Here is a 25,471-nt window from a genome sequence, read left to right as displayed (position 1 = left end):
GCCTCTAGGCCTATATACTTCTACGCGTAATCAGGTGTGCGTCCTTACTCAACTTTGTCTTTTGTTTGGAGCGCTTCTGTCAATTACTAAATTGAATTGACAAAACTCTAAATGGAATGAAATAAACCAAAACTTGTTTCTCACAAGAGTAGCATAGATTGTGCGCTATGCAAACAATGTGTCTACTCCGACAATGAGAACCTTAAGACTGGAATAATAATACACTGCTCAAAAAAATAAAGGGAACACTTAAACAACACAATGTAACTCCAAGTCAATCACACTTCTGTGAAATCAAACAGTCCACTTAGGAAGCAACAGATTGACAATAAATTTCACATGCTGTTGTGCAAATGGAATAGACAAAAGGTGGAAATTATAGACAATTAGCAAGACACCCCCAATAAAGGAATGGTTCTGCAGGTGGTGACCACAGACCACTTCTCAGTTCCTATGCTTCCTGGCTGATGTTTTGGTCACTTTTGAATGCTGGCGGTGCTTTCACTCTAGTGGTAGCATGAGACGGAGTCTACAACCCACACAAGTGGCTCAGATAGTGCAGTTCATCCAGGATGGCCCATCAATGCGAGCTGTGGCAAAAAGGTTTGCTGTGTCTGTCAGCGTAGTGTCCAGAGCATGGAGGCGCTACCAGGAGACAGCCCAGTACATCAGGAGACGTGGAGGAGGCCGTAGGAGGGCAACAACCCAGCAGCAGGACCGCTACCTCCGCCTTTGTGCAAGGAGGTGCACTGCCAGAGCCCTGCTGGAGGTGGCCTGAGTAACGTGCCCAGAGAAAACGGCCTGCTCCTCAATCCCAGTTACTAATATATGCATATTATTAGTAGTATTGGATAGAAAACACTCTGAAGTTTCTAAAATTTAGAAAATCACATTGTATGATTTTTTAAATAATTAAATTAAGTATTTGATACATCAGAAAAGCAGAACTTAATATTTGGTACAGAAACCTTTGTTTGCAATTACAGAGATCATACGTTTCCTGTAGTTCTTAACCAGGTTTGCACACACTGCAGCAGGGATTTTGGCCCACTCCTCCATACAGACCTTCTCCAGATCCTTCAGGTTTCGGGGCTGTCGGTGGGCAATATGGACTTTCAGCTTCCTCCAAATATTTTCTATTGGGTTCAGGTCTGGAGACTGGCTAGGCCACTCCAGGACCTTGAGATGCTTCTTACGGAACCACTCCTTAGTTGCCCTGGCTGTGTGTTTCGGGTCGTTGTCATGCTGGAAGACCCAGCCACGACCCATCTTCAATGCTCTTACCAAGATCTCGCGATACATGGCCCCATCCATCCTCCCCTCAATACGGTGCAGTCATCCTGTCCCCTTTGCAGAAAAGCATCCCCAAAGAATGATGTTTCCACCTCCATGCTTCACGGTCAGACCACATGACCTTCTCCCATTCCTCCTCTGGATCATCCAAATGGTCATTGGCAAACTTCAGATGGGCCTGGACATGCGCTGGCTTGAGCAGGGGGACCTTGCGTACGCTGCAGGATTTTAATCCATGAAGGCGTAGTGTGTTACTAATGGTTTTCTTTGAGACTGTGGTCCCAGCTCTCTTCAGGTCATTGACCAGGTCCTGCCGTGTAGTTCTGGGCTGATCCCTCACCTTCCTCATGATCATTGATGCCCCACGAGGTGAGATCTTGCATGGAGCCCCAGACCGAGGGTGATTGACCGTCATCTTGAACTTCTTCCATTTTCTAATAATTGTGCCAACAGTTGTTGCCTTCTCACCAAGCTGCTTGCCTATTGTCCTGTAGCCCATCCCAGCCTTGTGCAGGTCTACAATTTAGCCCTGATGTCCTTACACAGCTCTCTGGTCTTGGCCATTGTGGAAAGGTTGGAGTCTGTTTGATTGAGTGTGTGGACAGGTGTCTTTTATACAGGTAACAAGTTCAAACAGGTGCAGTTAATACAGGTAATGAGTGGAGAACAGGAGGGCTTCTTAAACAAAAACTAACAGGTCTGTGAGAGCCGGAATTCTTACTGGTTGGTAGGTGATCAAATACTTATGTCATGCAATAAAATGCAAATGAATTACTTAAAAATCATACAATGTGATTTTCTGGATTTTTGTTTTAGATTCCGTCTCTCACAGTTGAAGTGTACCTATGACAAAAATTACAGACCTCTACATGCTTTGTAAGTAGGAAAACCTGCAAAATCGGCAGTGTATCAAATACTTGTTCTCCCCATTGTGTGTAATATATATATATATATATATATATATATATATATATATATATATATATATATATATATATATACACACACACACACCGTTTTTATTTTATGTACAATTGAAGTTGGAAGTTAACATACACCTTAGCCAAATACATTTAAACTCAGTTTTTCACAATTCCAAATATTTAATCCTAGTAAAAATTCCCTGTCTTAGGTCAGTTAGGATCACCACTTTATTTTAAGAATGTGAAATGTCAGAATAATAGTTGAGAGAATGATTTATTTGAGCTTTTATTTCTTTCATCACATTCCCAGTGAGTCAGAAGTTTACATACACTCAATTACTATTTGGTTGCATTGCCTTTAAATTGATTCACTTGGGTCAAACATTTTGGGTAGCCTTCCACAAGCTTCCCACAATAAGTTGGGTGGATTTTGGCCCATTCCTCCTGACAGAGCTGGTGTAACTGAGTCAGGTTTGTAGGTCTCCTTGCTCGCACACGCTTTTTCAGTTCTGCCCACAAATGTTCAATAGGATTGAGGTCAGGGCTTTGTGATGGCCACTTCAATATCTGGACTTTGTAGTCCTTAAGCCATTTAGCCACAACTTTGGTACTATGCTTGGGGTCATTGTCCATTTGGAAGACCCATTTGCGACCAAGCTTTAACTTCCTGACTGATGTCTTGAGATGTTGCTTCAATATATCCACATAATTGTTCTACCTCATGATGCCATCTATTTTGTATAGTGCATCAGTCCCTCCTGCAGCAAAGCACCCCCACAACACGATGCTGCAACCCCTTGTGCTTCACGGTTGGGATGGTGTTTCTTTCGGCTTGCAAGCCTCCACCTTTTTCCTCCAAACATAACGATGGTCATTATGGCCAAACAGTTCTATTATTGTTTCATCAGACCAGAGGACATTTCTCAAAAAAGTACGATCTTTGTCCCCATGTGCAGTTGCAAACTGTAGTCTGGCTTTTCTATGGCGGTTTTGGAGCAGTGGCTTCGTCCTTCCTGAGAGGCCTTTCAGGTTATGTCGATATAGGACTCGTTTTACTGTGGATATAGATACTTTTGTACCTGTTTCCTCCAGCATCTTCACAAGGTCCTTTGCGGTTGTTCTGGGATTGATTTGCACTTTTCGCACCAAGGTACGTTCATCTCTAGGAGACAGAACGCGTCGTCTTCCTGAGCAGTGTGACGGCTGCATGGTCCCATGGTGTTTATACTTGCGTACGATTGTTTGTACAGATGAACGTCAGGCATTTGGAAATTGCTCCCAAGGATGAACCAGACTTGTGGAGGTCTACAATTTTTCTTGGCTGATTTCTTTTGATTTTCCCATGATGTCAAGCAAAGAGGCACTGAGTTTGAAGGTAGGCCTTGAAATACATCCACAGGCACACCTCCAATTGACTCAAATGATGTTAGCCTATCAGAAGCTTCTAAAGCCATGACATCATTTTCTGGAATTTTTCAAGCAGGTTTAAATGCACAGTCAACTGACTTTATGTAAACTTCTGACCCACTGGAATTGTGATACAGTGAATTATAAGTGAAATAATCTGTCTGTAAATAATTGTTGGATAAATTACTTGTGTCATGCACAAAGTAGATGTCCTAACCGACTTGCCAAAACTATAGTTTGCTTACAAGAAATTTGTGGAGTGGTTGAAAAACAAGTTTTAATGACTCCAACATAAGTGTATGTAAACTTCCGACTTCAACTGTATGTATGTATGTTTACTCTCTCTGAGGTCATTAAAGATCCCATGGCACTTATTGTAAGAGTAGGGGTGTTAACCCCGGTGTCCTGGCTAAATTCCCAATCTGGCCCTCAAACCATCATGGTCACCTAATAATCCCCAGTTTACAATTGGCTCATTCATCCCCCTCCTCTCCCCTGTAACTATTCCCCAGGTCGTTGCTGCAAATGAGAACGTGTTCTCAGTCAACTTACCTGGTAAAATAACGGTAAAATAAAAAATAAATAAAAATATATATTCTACATTGTAGAATAATAGTGAAGACCTCAACTATGAAATAACACACGCAATCATGTAATAACCGAAAGTGTTAAACAAATCAAAATATATTTTAGATTCTTCAAAATGGCCACCCTTTGCCTTGATGACAGCTTTGCACACTCTTGGCATTCTCTCAACCAGCTTCATGAGGAATGATTTTCCAACAGCCTTGAAGGAGTTCCCACATATGTTGAGCACTTGTTGGCTGCTTTTCCTTCACTCTGCAGTCCAACTCATTCCAAACCATTGGGTTGAGGTCAGGTGATTGTGGAGGCCAGGTCATCTGATGCAGCACTCCATCACTCTCCTTCTTGGTCAAATAGCCCTTACACAGCCTGGAGGTGTGTTGGGTCATTGTCCTGTTGAAAAACAAATGATAGTCCCACTAAGCCCAAACCAGATGGGATGGCGTATTGCTGCAGAAAAAAATCTCAAATTTGGACTCAGACCAAAAGGACAGATTTCCACCGGTCTAATGTCCATTGCTTGTGTTTCTTGGCCCAAGCAAGTCTCTTCTTATTGGTGTCCTTTAGTAGTGGTTTCATTGCAGCAATTCAACCATGAAGGCATGATTCGCACAGTCTCAACCATTGATGTTGATGTGTCTGTCACTTGAACTCAGTGAAGCATTTATTTGCACTGCAATTTCTGAGGCTGGTAACTCTAATGAACGTATCCTCTGCAGCAGAGGTAACTCTGGGTCTTCCTTTCCTGTGGCGGTCCTCATGAGAGCCAGTTTCATCATAGCGCTTGATGGTTTTTGCGACTGCACTTGAAGAAACTTTCAAAGTTCTTGACATTTTCCGGATTGTCTTAAAGTAATGATGGACTGTCGTTTCTCTTTGCTTATTTGAGCTTTTTTTTTGCCATAATATGGACTTGGTCTTTTACCAAATAGGGCTATCTTCTGTATACCATCACTACCTTGTCACAACACTACTGATTGGCTCAAACACACTAAGAAGGAAATAAATTCAACAAATTAACTTTTAACAAGGCACACCTGTTAATTGAAATGCATTCCAGGTGACTACCCCATGAAGCTGGTTGAGAGAATGCCAAGAGTGTGCAAAGCTGTCATCAAGGCAAAGGGTGGCTAAATTGAAAATATATTTATTTGTTTAACAGTTTATTGATTACTACATGATTCCATATGTGTTATTTCATAGTTTTGATGTCTTCCCTATTATTCTACAATGTATATATAGTACAAATAAAGAAAAACCCTTGAATGAGTAGATGTGTCCAAACTTTTGACTGGTACTGTATATACATGCCACTGCTCGGCTAAAAAAAATCTTGGTCGACCAACAGCCTATCGACCAAACAATCGACCAGTCAACTAATTGGGGTCAACCCTACACTCGACATTGGGCTTTATAGACCTATAGTGATGGGAGGCTAAAGGAGACGTTAACACAGGATACAGTAACCTGATCCATAATAAACATCAAAACTAATGGGGGCCAGAGGGTCACAGGGCACACTAACATGCATACCACCACCCCCCATACTGTAACACTAACACTCAACCTGACCACTGTGCTGAACCACACAGGGTTATAGACACCTGTCCTGAAATGATGGTGGCCAGAGAGACACACGTTAACACAGGACACAGCAACAACGTCACGCATACTCTTTCACTCACCCTGACCACTGTGCTGAATGATGGGGTTATAAAGACCTTAACGCCTGTGGGTTGGGTGGATATACTTGTGTCAGTCAGCTACATGTAACAGTTTGAGTCAGAGTACAATTAGACAGGAGGGCGGAGTTATGGATAGGGGTGGGGTTATGGATGGGGTTTTGGTTATGGATTAGATGTTTTGAAAGACATGGTGTAGCATAAGGCTAGCTCAGAGAATAAACAAGATTGCAGGGTTCACCACAGCCAGTTGCATCATCACTGCTAGCTAGCTCTATATTAGTACGTAAGATCAGGGCGGGAGGCTGTGGGAATGATGGCAGGAAGATGAGGAATGGGCTAAATTAGACAAGACAACAAAGCACTGAAATTGTCAAATGGACCCGTTTGTTTGTTCTCTCATTTGTTTGTACATTTGTCTTTTATGTCCGATCAATGCTGGCCGTCAACTGTCGGATAATATGAGAAGATGCCTAAATGTAACATCATCTGCCCAGACTAAGGATGGGGAAAATATGGCACTGGCCCTGAATGCACAGAAGGCCTTTGATTGGGTATCATGGCCTTATCTGTTTGAAATGCTGCATGAATTTGTATTTGGTCCCAAGTTCATTAGATTGGTCCAAATCTGTTATTCAACCCCCCACGCTAGAGTCAGAGTCAGTAAATGGACATTTATCTGCATCTTTAATTATTAAAAAAGAGTCCCGTCTGGCTCAGTTGGTAGAGCATGACACTTGAATCAGAGATACGGGGGGCTGCCTTAAATCAAATTCCACGTCTTCAGCTCCCAGGGAATAGTGGGTTAACTGCCTTGCAGAACGACAGACTTTTACCTTGTCAGCTCGGGGAGTTGATCCAGCAACCTTTCGGTTACTAGCCCAACGCTCGAACCTCTAGGCTAACCTAGTTGTCAATTTGTTGAGGTAATCTGAAGAGATTTCACCCCATGCTTCCTGAAGCACCTCCCACAAGTTGAATTGGCTTCATGGGCACTTCTTACGTACCATACGGTCAAGCTGCTCCCACAACAGCTCAATAGTGTTGAGATCCGGTGACTGCTGGCCACTCCATTATGGACAGAATACCAGCTGACTGCTTCTTCCCTAAATAGTTATTGTATGGTTTGGAGCTGTGCTTTGGGTCATTGTCCTGTGTGTTGGAGGAAATTCCCTCCAATTAAGCGCTGTCCACAGGGTATTGCATGGCGTTGCAAAATGGAGGGAGCCTTCCTTCTTCAAGATCCCTTTAACCCTGTACAAATCTCCCACTTTACCACCACCAAAGGCATCCCTAGCCAATCACATTTCTTCCACCATGCTTGACAGATGGCGTCAAGCACTCCTCCAGCGTCTTTTCATTTTTTTCCTGCATCTCACGAATGTTCTTCTTTGTGATCCGAACACCTCAAACTTAGATTCGTCTGTCCATAACACTTTTTCCCAATCTTCCTCTTTCCAGTGTCTGTGTTCGTTTGCCCATCTTAATCTTTTCTTTTTATTGGCCAGTCTGAGATATGGCTTTTTCTTTACAAATCTGCCTAGAAGGCCAGCATCCCGGAGTCGCCTCTTCACTGTTGACGTTGAGACTGATGTTTTGCGGGTACTATTTAATGAAGCCGCCAGCTGAGGACTTGTGAGGCATCTGTTTCTCAAACTAGACACTAATGTACTTGTCCTCTTGCTCAGTTGTGCACCAGGGCCTCCCACTCTTTCTATTCTGGTTAGAGCCAGTTTGCGCTGTTCTGTGAAAGGAGTAGTACACAGCGTTGTACAATCTTTTCAGTTTCTTGGCAATTTTTTCGCATGGAATAGCTGTCATTTCTCAGAACAAGAATAGACTGACGAGTTTCAGAAGAAAGTTCTTTGTTTCTAGCCATTTTGAGCCTGTAATCGAACCCACAAATGCTGATGCTCCAGATACTCAACTAGTCTAAAGAAGGCCAGTTTTATTGCTTCTTTAATCAGAACAACAGTTTTCAGCTGTGCTAACATAATTGCAAAATGGTTTTACACTTTTAAAATTATAAACTTGGATTAGCTAACACAACATGCCATTGGAACACAGGAATGATGGTTGCTGATAATGGGTCTCTGTATGCCTATGTAGATATTCCATAAAAAATCTGCCGTTTCCAGCTACAATAGTCATTTACAACATTAACAATGTCTACACTGTATTTCTGATCCATTTGATGTTATTTAAAAAAATGGACAAAAAAATGTACTTTTTATTTTTTAAATTTCTTTTAGTTGTTTAATTGTATATATTTTTTGGTTTGTTGTATATTTGTTTATCTCAGAAGAGCAGAACATTAATAATAATGACCATATTTGCTTCACAAACACTAATTATACTAGTTGAGTGCACATGGCAGACATATAGTGCTGACACTCACTCCGCAGTGGTTGGGAAAGGGTATGGGGGCTGGACATGCAGCTACCCAGACCATGCTGCTGTCACACATACTGACTCAAGGTAGTTGGGGAATGGGTAGGGGAGCTGGACAACAATAATGATGATAATGCAGATAACGTTTCCACTACCTCTATGATGAATTGCTGTACTGTAAACCTATGCTTAAATATTAATAAATATATAAGTAAAGTACATTAAAAAAAAAGTCTGATCAATGGACTACAAGGTCTCGAAAGTGTTCCACAGGGATGCTGGGCCATGTTGACTCCAATGCTTCCCACAGTTGTGTCAAGTTGGCTGGATGTCCTTTGGGTGGTGGGTGGATATTCTTTATTCACACAGGAAACTGTTGAGCATGAAAAACCCAGCAGCGTTGCAGTTCTTGACACACTCAAATCGGTGTACATGGCATCTACTACCATATCCCATTCAAAGGTACTTCAATCTTTTGTCTTGCCCATTTACCCTCTGAATGGCATACATACACTACCGGTCAAAAGTTTAAGAACACCTACTCATTCAAGGGTTTTTCTTTATTTTTACTATGTTCTACATTGTAGAATAATAGGGAAGACATCAAAACTATGAAATAACACATATGGAATCATGTAGTAACCAAAAAACTCTTAAACAAATCAAAATATATTTTATATTTGAGATTCTTCAAATAGCCACCCTTTGCCTAGATGACAGCTTTGCACACTCTTGGCATTCCCTCAACCAGCTTCATGGGGTAGTCACCTGGAATGCATTTAAATTAACAGGTGTGCCTTAAAAGTACATTTGTGGAATTTCTTCCCTTCGTAATGCGTTTGAGCCAGTCAGTTGTGTTGTGACAAGGTAGGGGGTATACAGAAGATAGCCCTCTTTGGTAAAATACCAAGTCCATATTATGGCAAGAACAGCTCAAATAAGCAAAGAGAAACGACAGTCCATTATTAATTTAAGACATGAAAGGCTGTCAATACGGAAAATTAAGAATTTTGAAAGTTTCTTCAAGTGCAGTCGCAAAAACCATCAAGTGCTCTGATGAAACTGGCGCTCATGAGGACCGCCACAGGAAAGGAAGAACCAGAGTTACCTCTGCTGCAGAGGATAAGTTCATTAGTTACCAGCCTCAGAATTTGCAGCCCAAATAAATGCTTCAGAGTTCAAGTAACAGACACATCTCAACGTCAACTGTTCCGAGGAGACTGTGTGAATCAGGCCTTCATGGTTGAATTGCTGCAAGAAACCACAACTAAAGGACACCAATAAGAAGAAGAGACTTGCTTGGGCCAAGAAATATGAGCAATGGACATTAGTGAAATGTGTCCTTTGGTCTGGAGTCCAAATTGGCGATATTTGGTTCCAACCGCCGTGTCTGTGAGAAGCGGTGTGGGTGAACGGGTGATCTCCACTTGTATATTTCCCACCGTAAAGCATGGAGGAGGAGGTGTTATGGTATGGGGGTGCTTTGCTGGTGACACTGTCTGTGATGTATTTAGAATTCAAGGCACACTTAACCAGCATAGCTACCACAGCATTCTGCAGCGAAACACAATCCATCTGGTTTGGGCTTAGTGAGACTATCATTTGTTTTTAAACAGGACAATGACCCAACACACCTCCAGGCTGTGAAGGGCTATTTGACCAAGAAGGAGAGTGATGGAGGGCTGCATCAGATGACCTAGCCTCTACAATCCCCGGACCTCAACCAAACTGAGATGGTTTGGGATGAATTGGACCACAGAGTGAAGGAAAAGAAGCCAACAAGTGCTCAGCATATGTGGGAACTACTTCAAGACTGTTGAATGTTGAAAAAGCATTCCAGGTGAAGCTGGTTGAGAGAATTCTAAGCGTGTGCAAAGCTATCAAGACAAAGGGTGGCTATTTGAAGAATCTCAAATATAAAACATAAAACATACTACATGATTCCATATGTGTTATTTCATAGTTTTGATGTCTTCACTATTATTCTACAATGCAGAAAATAGTAAAAATAAAGAAAAGGCCTTGAATGAGTAGGTGTTCTAAATCTTTTGACCGGTAGTGTACACAATCCATGTCTCAATTGCCTCAAGGCTTAAAAATCCTTCCTTAACCGGTCTCCTCCCCTTCATCTACGCCGATTGAAGTGGACTTAACAGGTGACATAAATAAGGGATCATAGTTTTCACCTGGATTCACCTGGTCAGTCTCTGTCTTGGAATACACTCAGTGTATAGCTAGGCTACTGGCAATTTGTTTTGAACAGCGTACGAGAACGGTTGTACTAAAATATCATCTCTGCACAGTATGCAGGGCTTTGCTATGCAATAGGCTACCGTGAACACAAGATGTATTCAGATTTCAGACTATAGGCCTAAGGTTTTTCGATATCGCAAAGCCTTCACATAAGATACAGGTAATAACTGAGCACCCTAAGAGAAAAAGGGAGCCATGATAATAAGTGAGACTACTATGTGACCAGACAGAAAACTAAACTTTGTGCTATTCTCAGTTGAAATAAAATACTGTCATGAAATAATATCACCTTATAGTCTTGAGCCTTTTACGCTATGAGAGTGACATTTGACTGGTGCCTCTGGGGAGTCACGATATTCCATTTCATCTAGGCGCGTCACCTTCATGACTAGAGTAGACTGGCCCCTAGACAGCTGTGAAGCCATTACAGACAGACAGGGCCAGGTAAAGATTCAGACATAAGGGCCTCAGCATTAACCATAGAATCTCAATCTAGTCCTGTCTTCTATGGCATTACCATCATCACCAAGGTTGAGGGCTGCAGTCGGTATAAATGATATCGCCTACCTATTTCACGTCTCCAGATGAAATACCCAGTCCAAATTATTTGACAGTATGTCAGCTATTGAGAGAGGCCTCTATAGCGTATTTCATCATCATCATCTTGATGGTAACAGTTCATCTCTTTTCACATTGCTAGGGAATGAAGCGTGCATTTGAAGTCAAGATAGAGATTTAAGCCTAATAGAAAATTGCAGGCAGATTCCCAGGAGGCCTAAAGAAGCACAGTTTAGAACAGGAATAAAAATACAACATATTTTTCAATTAAGGATTTCCTCCTTGAGGATGCTGATAACCATTCATGCTTTTGTTAGTTGTTATTAACCAAACCACCAATTCATAACATAGTAAACACATTAACACACTTCCACATGTGTGAAATAGGAAGGAAAAAAATTACACCCACATTTAGTTACTCAGCAGAATTAACTAACACAGCTAGAGCCAGCAATAGGATGGGATCTGGTTTAATTTACAGTTTCTTTTTAATTGAAATTAATCAACTTGAATGAAATGAGGGTTAAAAATATAAAGTCACATCACTGATGGATCCTATTTCCAAAACTGCAAATGACATCAATAAGCTCCAGTAGCATCACCGTCATCCCAAAGCAGAGGAGACAGCTCCTATTACGCTAATTACAGGATGGAGCTGGAAATCATTTAAACTCCTTCGGTATCTCCGATGCCTCCATCTCAAAAAAAGAATACTCTGCAGCAGTGATACTCCTCCTGCTGAAACGGCATACAGCCTACTCTTCCTCAGTCACTCAAGCTGTGTCAGTGATCTGCCTTCTGAGCAGTGAGCAGCCTTCATTTGCATGGAAATGACCCAAAGTCCGACTGCTGTTTGGCTTGATACAGGCAGCCGGAGTAGAAATTACCTGGCTAATGACTTTATTCACCGGCAATATCAGTCAGGCATGAGGTGAATAGAATTGTTTTTCTTTACAAACACAATCAAGGATGTCTGGAGTGATGTGAGTCACAAAAGGCACCCTAAGGACACTGGTCAAAAGTAGTGCATTCTATAGGGCAGTTCTTAATCCTGGTCCTGGGGAATCAGCAACAGAATGACATCCCAAATAGAACCATATTCCCTATAGCAGTGTTTCTTAATCCTGGTCTTGAGGACCCAATGGGGTGCACATTTCTGTGTTTGCCTAGCACTACACACCTGATTCAAAGCTTGATGAGGAGTTAATCGTTTGAATCAGCGTTGTAGTGCTAGTGCAAAAACAAAAATGTGCACCGCTTTGGGTCCTCAAGACCAGGATTAAGAAACACTGCTATAGGGAACACGGTGCCATTTGGGATGTAGCCTCTGTTATTCTGCTGCTGATTCCACAGTCCTACAGACAGAACAGGGCTGAGGAGCTTAGTCCCAGTCACAGCAGTAGAGGACATTGCATCATGCCCTCCTGTCCCAAAGCTACAGTCCAATTTCAGCAGTCTGTGATTCATACACACAGAGGCACAGAGTGCTGCAGGTTCGTCCTGGTCCGGATCATTCACTGTCCTGTAAATGGCCATGTGAAAGAGAGTTACAGCGTTATTGTATGGTGCTCTCCTCCGAACGAGCCACTTTAGTTCGGACTTTCTTATTGTTGTATTTTACACCAGAAACTATTGGACCAAAGTAGTGAGAACACCAGCTTGGAGTGAGTTTGAGAGCCTCCTAAAATTGGTTCCCTGCGGGCACTTGTTTGTTCTGTTTTCATTATAAGTGACTTAACAATCAATGTATTACGCAGTCCTAAATTGCAGGTCCACTCAACCATGCTGCACCACTTCACGCCAACATGTTGGCTTGTTGCTGATGCCCATGGGCACCTGACAAGTTTAAAATATTTCAGAATTGTGATAGTTTGACACAGCCAATTGATCTCTATATTAAGATAAATCAAAGTTAGCTTTCCTCCCTTGTCTTTTTATGAACATGAGATTTTAATAGTCATGGCATAATAGCAAACATTGATCCTATTTGTCAAAGCATTACACTTTGCCAACACTCAGCCAAACACCAGCTTAGTGCATAATGGAAAGGAAACTTCTCAGAGACTTTGTGAGGGTTTTCCACAAACAAACAAATCCCTATCCAAACTTTCAGACTTTGATTTGATTAACAGAGACAAATTGACTGATTTATTTTTTAAAGGAACTATATATACATTATATTATATTCATAAGGAAACTTGATGTCAATTAATTTGATATCATAACTTCTCTAACCTTTCAACAACGGTCATTGAGTAGTTTGCACTTGAGAATAAACTGTCCCAGACTGCCTCAAACTGTGTGAATACTGGTGATGCAGAAACCATTGCAATGATTTAGGCTATTCCACTTTGAAATACTGGCAGCAGGTGGCAGGTGCAGGCAACATGGCTGTGAGGGTTTTGTACACACTGTATTACAATTGGGAAAACATGATGTACTCTCTAGACTAGAGCAGCCGTGACTGTTCCTCCTTGACTGACATTAAGCTGACTTCTAGCTTATATGTTTCCCTCTTGACTGACTGGTCATCAATCTACCGTCCCTCTAAATAACAGTAACCTTGAGGACATGCTAAAGAGGCAGAGACCAAAGCGTGCTAGGTGTCACAAATGCTACTCTATTTCCTATACAGTGCACTACTTTTGATCGTGGACACTGGTCAAAAGTAGTGCACTAAAAAAGGAGTAGGGTGGCACTTGGGATACAGTGTTTGCAAATATCTAACAGAACTTTAGCCAGACATGTTTGAGAGCTCCCAATGGAAATCAATCTATACATTATTTACACGCATCACAATGACCGAGTCCTGGGATGGGCAACTTTTGATCGCCCTCGGATCAATCCCCCCCTCCCCAAAAAAGAATACAAAATATCTTACTTTTTTTACTCAGTTCGGGTCTCAATTTACTGTTGCGAGTTAGAATAGTAGAATACACAAGGTGCAATTTCGAAATTTGTGCATCAGCAGTTTTTATCTTGTTATGTCAATCAGTGAGAGTCACTCAACTAGCCCATATCAGCTAAAAAATGTAGATTGTTAGTCTAGCGGCCATATATCTAAACTTATAGTAATCACGGTCAGGGCGTGTTGGCAGCACAACTGCAGCCCCTCGTGATGAATTCAGATTAATTGTGGCCCCCACCCCCATCAAAGTTGCCCATCCCTGACCTAGCCTATACGGACAGCATTCAGTCTATTTGGGGATAATGTAAATGTTATGACACATTAGTCTCTGGTGACAGATTTGTTTCTGGGTTCCAGTCGAGATTAACATGAACATTTCTGGCCATTCATATAATCTGGTCACCAAAATAACTATGATTCAGCAGCCTCTCAACCAATGGTCCAACTACTGGAAGTTGTTTGGTATAACATAATCACCATAATGCTTTAGCGCCAGGTAAGAATCTTTCAAGCAGTTTTTCAGGAAATCCAAAGTGACTTGTGGCTAGATTTGTAATAACAATTGGCCTAAAAGCAACATATAACCTCCCACCTATTAATCTTTATTCGGAAAGGGACAACACGCCCTTCACAACTCAACTGTGACAGCCTTTATTCAAGCCTGCTGACACTAAGGTGATTGTCTGTCCCCTCAGAAGCTAATAAGTATTGGTGCTGCCAGTCATATCTTATGATTAGTCATAACAGTGGGTGTGGTGGCGTTCCCCATTTTATCTCACTTGTTTCTCCATGCTCTCATTTCCTTCCTCCTACAGTCTCAAGTGTATATTAATGTTACTGTGCATTAAAACAGAAAAGTGTCTGTCTTCAATTTACACTGAACAAAAATATAGATGCGACATGCAACAATTTCAAAGATTTTACTGAGTTACAGTTCATGTAAGAAAATCAGTCAATTGAAATAATTTAATTAGGCTCTAATCTATGGATTTCACATGGCTGGGAATACAGATATGCATCTGTTGGTCACAGATACCTTAAAGGTAGGGGCGTGAATCAGAAAACCAGTCAGCTGGTGATATGATCATTTATAAACCTCAATGCCACTGATGACTGTAATTTCTTTCTGAGGGTAATGAAACATACAGGCTGTTATTCTGGACTGCATACTAAGAACCACTGAACTCATCAATCTTAGGTCAACTTGATATTACATTTAGCCATGCAATGATCATCCAAAATGTAAGTGAGACTTGGACTGAGAACCTCTCGCTTTGGAATTTAATGTCTGGTGTTACCTACTAAAGGAAGTATGTATTAAACACCTACACAAATATAATACTGTAAAACATATTGTCATTAATACGCTACGATATGCATTATGTTCTCTTACCCTGTTGAGCTGGCCGTTGCGTAATAGAACATCAGTGAGCTCTTTCAGGGAATCTTCCATGCTTGTCACAAATAGCTGGGAGGGCTGTCTGTGGGAGAGCCAATGATCCACTGCCTGGGCCGCCACCCTGGACGCCTGCAGGAGCAGTGAGCGTGGAGGCAGGGGTCTGTCATCCCTACTAGCTGACACCACACAGGACAGCAGCTGGCACACCGAGTCTGCCACCACGGACCTGTCCTTGTCCCTGTCCAGGCTAAACCCTCCAGCCTCCGCACCCCTTGCCTCCCACTCCACCCTGTTCAGCCCACACAGGCTCTGGAGAAACTGCATGTGGAGCAGCATGGCCTTCCCACGAGGGTCTGCCTCACACAGGCTGTAGAATGGGATCTGGGGGGGTGTGGTGGTGACAGGTGGGAAGGCTGGCTGGGCACTGGGTTCTGCAGAGTCTTGAGTGGGCAGAAGTGTCTCTGTGTTGTTCTCCATCCCACAGCCGGAGTCCATGTCTGAGTTGAGCGGATCTTTCACCAAGTCCTGACAGAGCAGGTCCATGAAGCCATCTCCTGCAGGTTGCACCAAGTAGGACATGAGCTTCATCACTATGCACATCTCATTGTCAGCTTCATTATACTCTGTGTCACTGAATTAAGCATTAGGCCCTAAAATTAAAACAACCTCAGTTCACACACAATTAGCTTTGTCATTAAACTCCATTCAATTATGTTTCTCTCGCCTTTTAAGTAATTCACCACCACCTTGTGTAATTTCATATAGGTCTAATTCTTACTTGTTTTGCACATCAATGGGCCTTGTTTCCAAAACAATCTTGTGTGTCCATGATGCTCAACTTCATTAATGAGCAAGACGCTCATTGGCCACAATGGCCTTCAGTTCAATAATACAGTCGTGGCCAAAAGTTTTGAGAATGACACAAATATTAACTTTCACAAAGTCTGCTGCCTCAGTTTGTATGACGGCAATTTGCATATACTCCAAAATGTTATGAAGAGTGATCAGATAAATTGCAATTAATTGCAAAGTCCCTCTTTGCCATGCAAATGAACTGAATCTCCAAAAAACATTTCCACTGCATTTCAGCCCTGCCACAAAAGGACCAGCTGACATCATGTCAGTGATTATCTCGTTAACACGGGTGTGAGTGTTGACGAGGACAAAGCTGGAGATCACTCTGTCATGCTGATTGAGTTTGAATAACAGACTGGAAGCTTCAAAAGGAGGGTGGTGCTTGGAATCATTGTTCTTCCTCTGTCAACCATGGTTACCTGCAAAGAAACACGTGCCATCATCATTGCTTTGCACAAAAAGGGCTTCACAGGCAAGGATATTGCTGCCAGTAAGATTGCACCTAAATCAACCATTTATCGGATCATCAAGAACTTCAAGGAGAGCGGTTCAATTGTTGTGAAGAAGGCTTCAGGGCGCCCAAGAAAGTCCAGCAAGAGCCAGGACCGTTTCCTAAAGTTGATTCAGCTGCGGGATCGGGGCACCACCAGTACAGAGCATGCTCAGGAATGGCAGCAGGCAGGTGTGAGTGCATCTGCACGAACAGTGAGGCGAAGACTTTTGGAGGATGGCCTGGTGTCAAGAAGGGCAGCAAAGAAGCCACTTCTCTCCAGGAAAAACATCAGGGACAGACTGATATTCTGCAAAAGGTACAGGGATTGGACTGCTGAGGACTGGGCTAAAGTAATTTTCTCTGATGAATCCCCTTTCCGATTGTTTGGGGCATCCGGAAAAAAGCTTGTCCGGAGAAGACAAGGTGAGCGCTACCATCAGTCCTGTGTCATGCCAACAGTAAAGCATCCTGAGACCATTCATGTGTGGGGTTGCTTCTCAGCCAAGGGAGTTGGCTCACTCACAATTTTGCCTAAGAACACAGCCATGAATAAAGAATGGTACCAACACATCCTCCGAGAGCAACTTCTCCCAACCATCCAAGAACAGTTTGGTGATGAACAATGCCTTTTCCAGCATTATGGAGCACCTTGCCATAAGGCAAAAGTGATAACTAAGTGGCTCGGGGAACAAAACATTGATATTTTGGGTCCATTAATTGACAGCATGCCAGGGTGGAATGCAGAGGTCTTGAAAAAGAAGGGTCAACACTGCAAATATTGACTCTTTGCATCAACTTCATGTAATTGTTAATAAAAGCCTTTGACACTTATGAAATGCTTGTAATTATACTTCAGTATTCCATAGTAACATCTGACAAAAAGATCTAAAGACACTGAAGCAGCAAACTTTGTGGAAATTCATATGTGTCATTCTCAAAACGTATGGTAAGGTATGAAAATTAGGCTCCACTCCTCATGTAGACATTACAATCCATGCTGAGCAGTCCTTTACTAACTGAAAATATGCTACATTTAAATGAGCATGAATCCTGCTGTTAATCAATTGAACAAAATAATAAAACTGGGAGGCTATTTACTGACAGTACACTGCTGTAGTCCTATCCAGAGGCACAGATATATCTAATTCTAAATGCATTGCTCTGGTCCTATCCAGCAGACCTAAAGTACAATGGACCTACTGAGTATACTGTATTCACATGTGATTGACCAATAGAATACACACTTTTATTAAATGAAATGTCTAGCATCGGGTATATGTTATTAGTCACACTTTAAAAGGACTGAGGTATAGCTAGTTACACATTAGCAGAGGATGAATGAGACCCACCACCAGCTTCTGTTCCACTGGTGTTCTTTGGCTTTGAGAGCATCTGGGAGAGAAGGAGCTTTTGACGCATTCTGAGCACTTCCTCCTGCAGCCTCTGGGCTTTGGTCTTCCAGTCCTCAGTCTGGCTATTCAGCTTGTTGGCCAAATGTTCCGCATGCTTCCGACCACTTATCCCGTGAGGTTTACTCTTTATTATGGCAACGGCCACGACAAGTTTAGCTTTTCTAAGACCCCATTCCGCGGTGTCTGTCCCTGAAAGCAAGGGAAAACAATCATATTGTTGTGTTCATTTAGCTAGCTAACGTTAGCTATGCATCTTCTAGTCTCGTTCGACACCAGACACTCCCGCCTATGCGCAATTAGCCATCTTCCTCGACAATATTGGCGCTAACGTTAGCAGCTAACCGTCTGCCCAATGTTTGCAAGAAGTAGCTTAACTAGCTAGCCCATCAATGTCACGATAATTGGCTGCCTAACATTGGAGAATGGTAAACACACCTTGCGTTAAAACGAACAAGCAGGCAAACACAACATCACACTAACAAGCTAGCTAGCCAAAGTTAGCTACGCAATTTTACCATTGGTAGCAGGATTTCGCTCCATCATTCAAGCCGAGTTCATAAAAACCTGAGGCGGATTACCCCAAGGTATTGGTATTTTTACTAACTTCATATAGTTAGCTAACTTGGCTAGTAACCCTAGTTACTCTTGTTCTCGTTGTGTTGTGAAAATATCAGATATGATGCCTTCCCGAACGAGCACTTTCGGTGGCTAACTAGGCCATTGTTACCAGTAGGTAGCCTCTCGCGCATGATGATCGCTGTCAATCATATAAAAGCGCGTGTGCATGAGACTGACCAAACCTGCGATATGTTGCGTAATTCAACTTATTAATTGAAGTGTGACTATGTGTCCTGGGTTTTGCGGGACAGTCCTGCATTTTGGCCCTTTGTCCCGCAACCGAACAATCAAACGCCACTAATTTAGAAAAAAATCTATATAATTTGTCCCGTATTTCAGTCAGACATTCAGACCCCTCTTGCAGTCGCGTTGCGCGTATTAAAATATATACCACAAGGATGTGGTAGCGTAAGCTTACTGGTGATGTTAAACGCATCTCCAATCATTGTTGAGATCTGATATGCTGTGCAGCGCAAGACGAGACGTAGGGTAACGTCATAGGCCCATCGTCAACCAATCATATATCTCAAGTCCTTTAGTTAAGGTTGGAAAGGACAGTTGGGCCTAACTAGCGTGCTTTTGGTGAAGAGCTACAAAAGTAAGTAAATAGCCGTATTAAACTGAAAGATATAAGGTAAATTAGTCAAACATGTGAGGCTCTCCATCCTTATTAGATGCTCATTCAACATATTTGCTGCTACTTCACTCAATATCGTTTTAAAAGTCTCCTTTCCTAACTTTTTTAAGACCAACCAGAAATGTTTCCTTGGCCAAATATTCCCAGATTTTCATAAAACAGTGACGTTTTTTCGTCACCAAATTTTGTCTAAGGCAAAAGAGTAGGCTATGGGCGCTTCAATTGCTTGTTCGGTTCAGCGGACTGCGGGGGTGTAGTGCTACCATAGCACCCCGCCACTTCTCACAATGGTGCTCGTTTAGTAAAGTTAGATCAAAGCTGAATCAATGTCTCGGATGATCACATAATGATTAATTGGTATTCTACATAATCAAACATAAAGGTATAACGTTACTGTTACACCAAAAACACCACCTTATTCTTATTAGGTTTAAGGATGGTTAGCTGATATATATATTTATACATATGAGTCTATCGGTACCATCTTTTAGAAATTATAGAGGTGGGACTACTATCACTATTATTCGAGTCACAAGCAAGTAACAAGACCCGAGTCTCAAGTCGAGTCCCAAGTAGAACAAACAGGTCAAGATTAAAGTGAAGCCCAAGTCATGCATTCTAATAGTCTCAAGTCTAGTAAAAAAATATATATACATACAATGACTTTTTCAAATACAAATCTTTGTATATTTATTGAGGCTACCAGACAACCCGTTGCATTCTTTTGTCTACAACACATTTTGATTAGCCCATGTCATTTTAAAATAGGGACCTTGTATCAGCAGAAGGCAAGTTGACGTGCTCATAGTGTAAATGTATTTATAGGTCTTGGTGATCCAATGGTAAAAACGCCATATCATTCAAAATATACAAGTAGATTTACCAAATATACAAGGGCAATAGCCCAAAAGAAATAGTCTTAGGACAGGTTAAGCCTGTTACAATCTGAACGGACACAGCTAGAGGGCAAGACTGAACAGCCTCCCCTTGAGATAACCACATCGAATCTGTCTAACAGGAGCTCAAACAGGTAGGCCTGCATAATATAAGCACTTGGCCCCCAGGACCACACAATTACCCGATTGACAATTACAACCAATACATTGGTTCTACAATGTAAAAGGCAATTTCCACATCCACATACATTGGTACATTCGTCTTAATCAGACTTCATGATTATTAATTATATTTAAACACCATGCATACATGGAACAATAATGTTCTCTTATTCAACGTTCTGACTCCAAAGCGTGGAGCGCAGGTCACGTAGCCTATGTGTAACGGATGTGAAATGGCTAGCTAGTTAGCGGGTACGCGCTAGTAGCATTTCAATCAGTTACGTCACTTGCTCTGAGACATTAAGTAGGGTTGCCCCTTGCTCTGCAAGGGCCGCGGCTTTTGTGGAGCGATGGGTAACGACGCTTCGTGGGCGACCGTTGTTGATGTGTGCAGAAGGTCCCTGGTTCGCGCCCGTGTCGGGGCGAGGGGACGACGTAAAGTTTATACTGTTGCATTGATGCTGTTGACCCGGATCACTGGTTGCTGCGGAAAAGGAGGAGGTTGAAAGGGGGGTGAGTGTAACGGATGTGAAATGGCTAGCTAGTTAGCAGGTACGCGCTAGTAGCATTTCAATCAGTTACGTCACTTGCTCTGAGACATTAAGTAGGGTTGCCCCTTGCTCTGCAAGGGCCGTGGCTTTTGTGGAGCGATGGGTAACGACGCTTCGTGGGTGACTGTTGTTGATGTGTGCAGAGGGTCCCTGGTTCGCGCCCGAGGTCGGGGCGAGGGGACGTACTAAAAGTTATACTGTTACATATGTCTATGCGCACTGAGGCTCGCGCTCCTTATGAACAACAAAAATGACAGAGAGGACACAGACGCACATAACTCTGGCATAACCCGGGAAATATAAACAAAGGAAACCATACATTGAATTAAATAAACATAACTTTTACCTCATGAGTCTTACGAATGTGCATGTGCACTATAAACATCGCGCCCACTCAGAGCAGGGTAACAAATGGTTGGCTAAATGGAAATGTATCGTAGGCCTATCACACATGAAACAGAAATGTCTATGTAGGCCTATCAAACATTGACTAGAAATGTGTTGCAATACACGGTACAGGGATGGAATGATGAAACGCTAGCAATTATTGTAGTATTAGATGGAACATAGATTCATCTCATGGGGCCTATGCATTTAAATATAGAAAGCAACAGCAAACATTTCAACAAGAGCAAATAAAGCACTTTCCAGTGGTGGAAGTTTGGAGAGTGCATGTGAAGAGCCGCGCCTATGGTGCATCTTCGCCACAGTAATAATTTGAACAACACATTTCAAATGCAAGCTTCATAAGTAAATTATAATTTTCAAGTAATTGTTACATACCAAATGACCAGTGGGCATATGCTAGTAAATTTTGTCCCATTGCTGGTGAGCTTGCAAAGTAAACAGCTAAAATTATGAACATTTTGAACATCTTGGCTCTCTCTAATTCTCTCCTTCTCTTTTTCTTTCTCTCTCTGAGGAACTGAGCCCTAGGACCATACGTCAGGACTACCGGGCATGATGACTCCTTGCTGTCCCCAGTCCACCTGGCCTTGCTGCTGTCCCAGTTTCAACTGTTCTGCCTGCGGTTATGGAACCCCTACCTGTCCCAGACCTGCTGTTTTCAACTCTTAATTATCGGCTATGAAAAGCCAACTGACATTTATTCCTGATTATTATTTGACCATGCTTGTCATTTATGAACATTTTGAATATCTTGGCCATGTTCTGTTATAATCTCCACCCGGCACAGCCAGAAGAGGACTGGCCACCCCTCATAGCCTGGTTCCTCTCTAGGTTTCTTCCTAGGTTTTGGCCTTTATAGGGAGTTTTTCCTAGCCACCGTGCTTCTACACCTGCATTGCTTGCTGTTTGGGGTTTTAGGCTGGGTTTCTGTACAGCACTTCGAGATATTAGCTGATGTACGAAGGGCTATATAAAATAAACTTGATTGATTGATGTTCTTGATCACCAATTTTTTTTGGAGCTGCATATTTCATTATTATGGCAATCCTCTCTTCCTACAATTTAACGTTTGTGCTGTACAGCAAATCAGCAATCTGTTCGCTAGCTCACCCGACCTGTGTTGATTGACAGTTTGCTGGTTCATTCAGACTACCGAGTGTGCGTTTCACAAGCCAATGTGTTGCAGATTTTTTTGCAAGTCACTGTCATACCAGACAATGATGGAACAAGACCGTTGCCAGCTTCAGGTAGGCCTTTTACAGTCAAATACATTAACATTGTAATCAAGTGAAGTGATACAAGATGGACTTCCCAGGAACACCATAGGCCTACTGTTTTTTATCTCAAGTCTTGGGGAGAAGACTTTTGTCCCAGTCACAATGATGGTCTAATTTAGACTAAATCGATCTGATGAAAGAAACGTATTGACTTGATCAAATAAATTAAATCAGTGATATTCAGGGTTCTCATCACAAAGAAAGGATTCTAGGTCATGTTTCAAACATTCAATCTAGCTTTGATAAATACGAATGATATAGCCTATTTTAATACAGATTCACTTGATTATGATTAATAATAATTTATTTAACTTGTATAGCACTTTTCATTACAGAAAATTATTTCAAAGCTCATAAAAAGCAAACAACACATTTCAATTGAGATGGTAGAGACACTGAATGTCTCTATTTGGCTTAGGGTGGAAGCCTGGGAGTTAAGGCAGTTAGGATTGGAAAAGCATAGCTTCGACGGCGGAGGGACAGCCAGGAAGAAACAAAGACAGTCTGACAAACAGGTTCTAAATTAGTACTTAATGAAGATGTTAATGATAATGTACAGTCACTATACATTAGTCATAATTAGCATTAGGCTCACCTCAATATCACAATCAGCTTTCATGTTGCAAAGGCAAACTCTACACGATTGCAAAGTGTCTCTGACAATAGAAATGCAATAAGCAACCGCTTGACCTTATTTTTCTCACTAGCTGATAAGGATGATTATTCTCTTCAGCAGATTTCGATAAAGTCCCCATCCTTGACTCTGTTCAAGACCTGGGTTGGGGAAAGAGAATGAACCCCAGATATCATTTCATTGAAAATGACTGCCTAATAAAGATTCATAATGACCCACTTAAAAGTTAAGTTGAGTTTAGAATTAAGGCATAAAATGGAGTAAAATCCAAGAAGCTTAATGAACTATAAAATCCCCAGTTGGTGTAGAGACATAGTTGGCTTCAACTTCTTTACACAAAGATAACTCAAACCTTTTCAATATGCATTGCACAATTGATTTCCCCTATTATAGTGACTTGAGGGATTGGGAGGATAACTAATTTGAACGCTAACAGAGATCGTCTTCTATAATTTATGCACCAACATATTAATCATTCACAAAGTTAATAACAAAGTTCACAAAGCCCATCTCAGTCTCAACTCTCTATTTTCGTCTTGTGGAGATACAAAAAGACAGACAGAGAAAGTTTATATGCCATACTCAAAGATATCCAAAACAGGCAGATTGGCAATGCCATTATGATTTTACATTGATTGATCATAGGATACATCGTTAGATACAAAGGCCTGACTGGACGACCAAACTTACCCTAGTAAAACTGACTATCCTACCGATCCTCGACTTCGGCGATGTCATCTACAAAATAGCTTCCAATACTCTACTCAGCAAACTGGATGCAGTTTATCACAGTGCCATCCGTTTTGTTACTAAAGCACCTTATACGACCCACCACTGCGACCTGTATGCCCTAGTCGGCTGGCCCTCGCTACATGTTCGTCGTCAGACCCACTGGCTCCAGGTCATCTACAAGGCTATGCTAGGTAAAGTGCCGCCTTATCTCAGTTCACTGGTCACGATGGCTACACCCACCCGTAGCACGCGCTCCAGCAGGTGTATCTCACTGATCATCCCTAAAGCCAAAACCTCATTTGGACGCCTTTCCTTCCAGTTCTCTGCTGCCTGCGACTGGAACGAATTGCAAAAATCTCTGAAGTTGGAGACTTTTATCTCCCTCAACAACTTTAAAAATCTGCTATCCGAGCAGCTAACCGATCGCTGCAGCTGTACATAGTCCATCTGTAAACTACCCACCCAATTTACCTACCTCACCCCCATACTGCTTTTATTTATTTCCTTTTCTGCTCTTTTGCACACCAGTATCTCTTCTTGCACATGATCATCTGATGATTTATCACTCCAGTGTTAATCTGCTAAATTGTAATTATTCGATTTATTGCCTACCTCATGCCTTTTGCACACATTGTATATAGATTCTCTTTTTTTTCTACCATGTTATTGACTTGTTTATTGTTTACTCCATGTGTAACTCTGTGTTGTTGTCTGTTCACACTGCTATGCTTTATCTTGGCCAGGTCGCAGTTGCAAATGAGAACTTGTTCTCAACTAGCCTACCTGGTTAAATAAAGGTGAAATAAAATAAAATAAATAAAAAAATTCAGCAGACATGTAGCCCCAGATTTAATCTCCAGGCCAGCAGACTTCACCACTAGCCGGCCTCCGCCCAGTACCCTGCCCTGAACTTTAGTCACTGTTACTAGCCAGCTACCACCCGGTACTAAACCCTGCACCTTAGAGACTGCTGCCCTATGTACATAGTTTAATACATACTGTTTTACCGACTTCATATGTACAGAATATACTGTAGTCTAGTCAAGGCTCATCCTATATAACTGCTGCTGTACACACATTTTCTATTCATATACTATCCATAAAGTCTATACACACCATCATATACATATATATTTATATTCCGGATGCTCATCCTCATCTTTATTAATTACTTGATTTAAATGTTTTGTATTTGTGTGTATTGTTTTGTATTGTTAGATAGCACTGCACTGTTGGAGCTAGAAACACAAGCATTTCGCTGTACCTGCGATAACATCTTCAAAATATGTGTACACGACCAATTTGATTTGATTTTCATTTGACATTGGCATTCATTATACACCCTACATCACCTGTATTTTCATTTTCTAAAGAACAGAGCACAACCAGTATCGTAT

General features: G+C 41.8%; 1 protein-coding gene across 1 annotated transcript in view; it reads right to left on the bottom strand.

Annotated features, from left to right (window-relative positions):
- Positions 1 to 19,087, bottom strand: part of mei4 (meiosis-specific, MEI4 homolog (S. cerevisiae)) — a 54,289-nt gene extending 35,202 nt beyond the window's left edge. Inside the window, exons 1-3 of the mRNA XM_055884551.1 lie at positions 18,675 to 19,087; positions 18,097 to 18,348; positions 15,394 to 15,953 (exon numbers count right to left, since the gene is read on the bottom strand). Of these exons, the coding sequence (XP_055740526.1) occupies positions 15,394 to 15,953; positions 18,097 to 18,348; positions 18,675 to 18,702 (840 nt within the window). The 5' untranslated portion in view covers positions 18,703 to 19,087. The remainder of the gene's footprint in view (positions 1 to 15,393; positions 15,954 to 18,096; positions 18,349 to 18,674) is intronic.
- Positions 19,088 to 25,471: the final 6,384 nt, after the last annotated feature.

This window comes from Salvelinus fontinalis, chromosome 27 (genome assembly GCF_029448725.1).
Source record: "Salvelinus fontinalis isolate EN_2023a chromosome 27, ASM2944872v1, whole genome shotgun sequence".
Lineage (NCBI taxonomy): Eukaryota > Metazoa > Chordata > Actinopteri > Salmoniformes > Salmonidae > Salvelinus > Salvelinus fontinalis.
The sequence above is the reverse complement of the archived record's forward strand: the minus strand, read 5'-3'. Positions and strand labels throughout refer to the sequence as shown.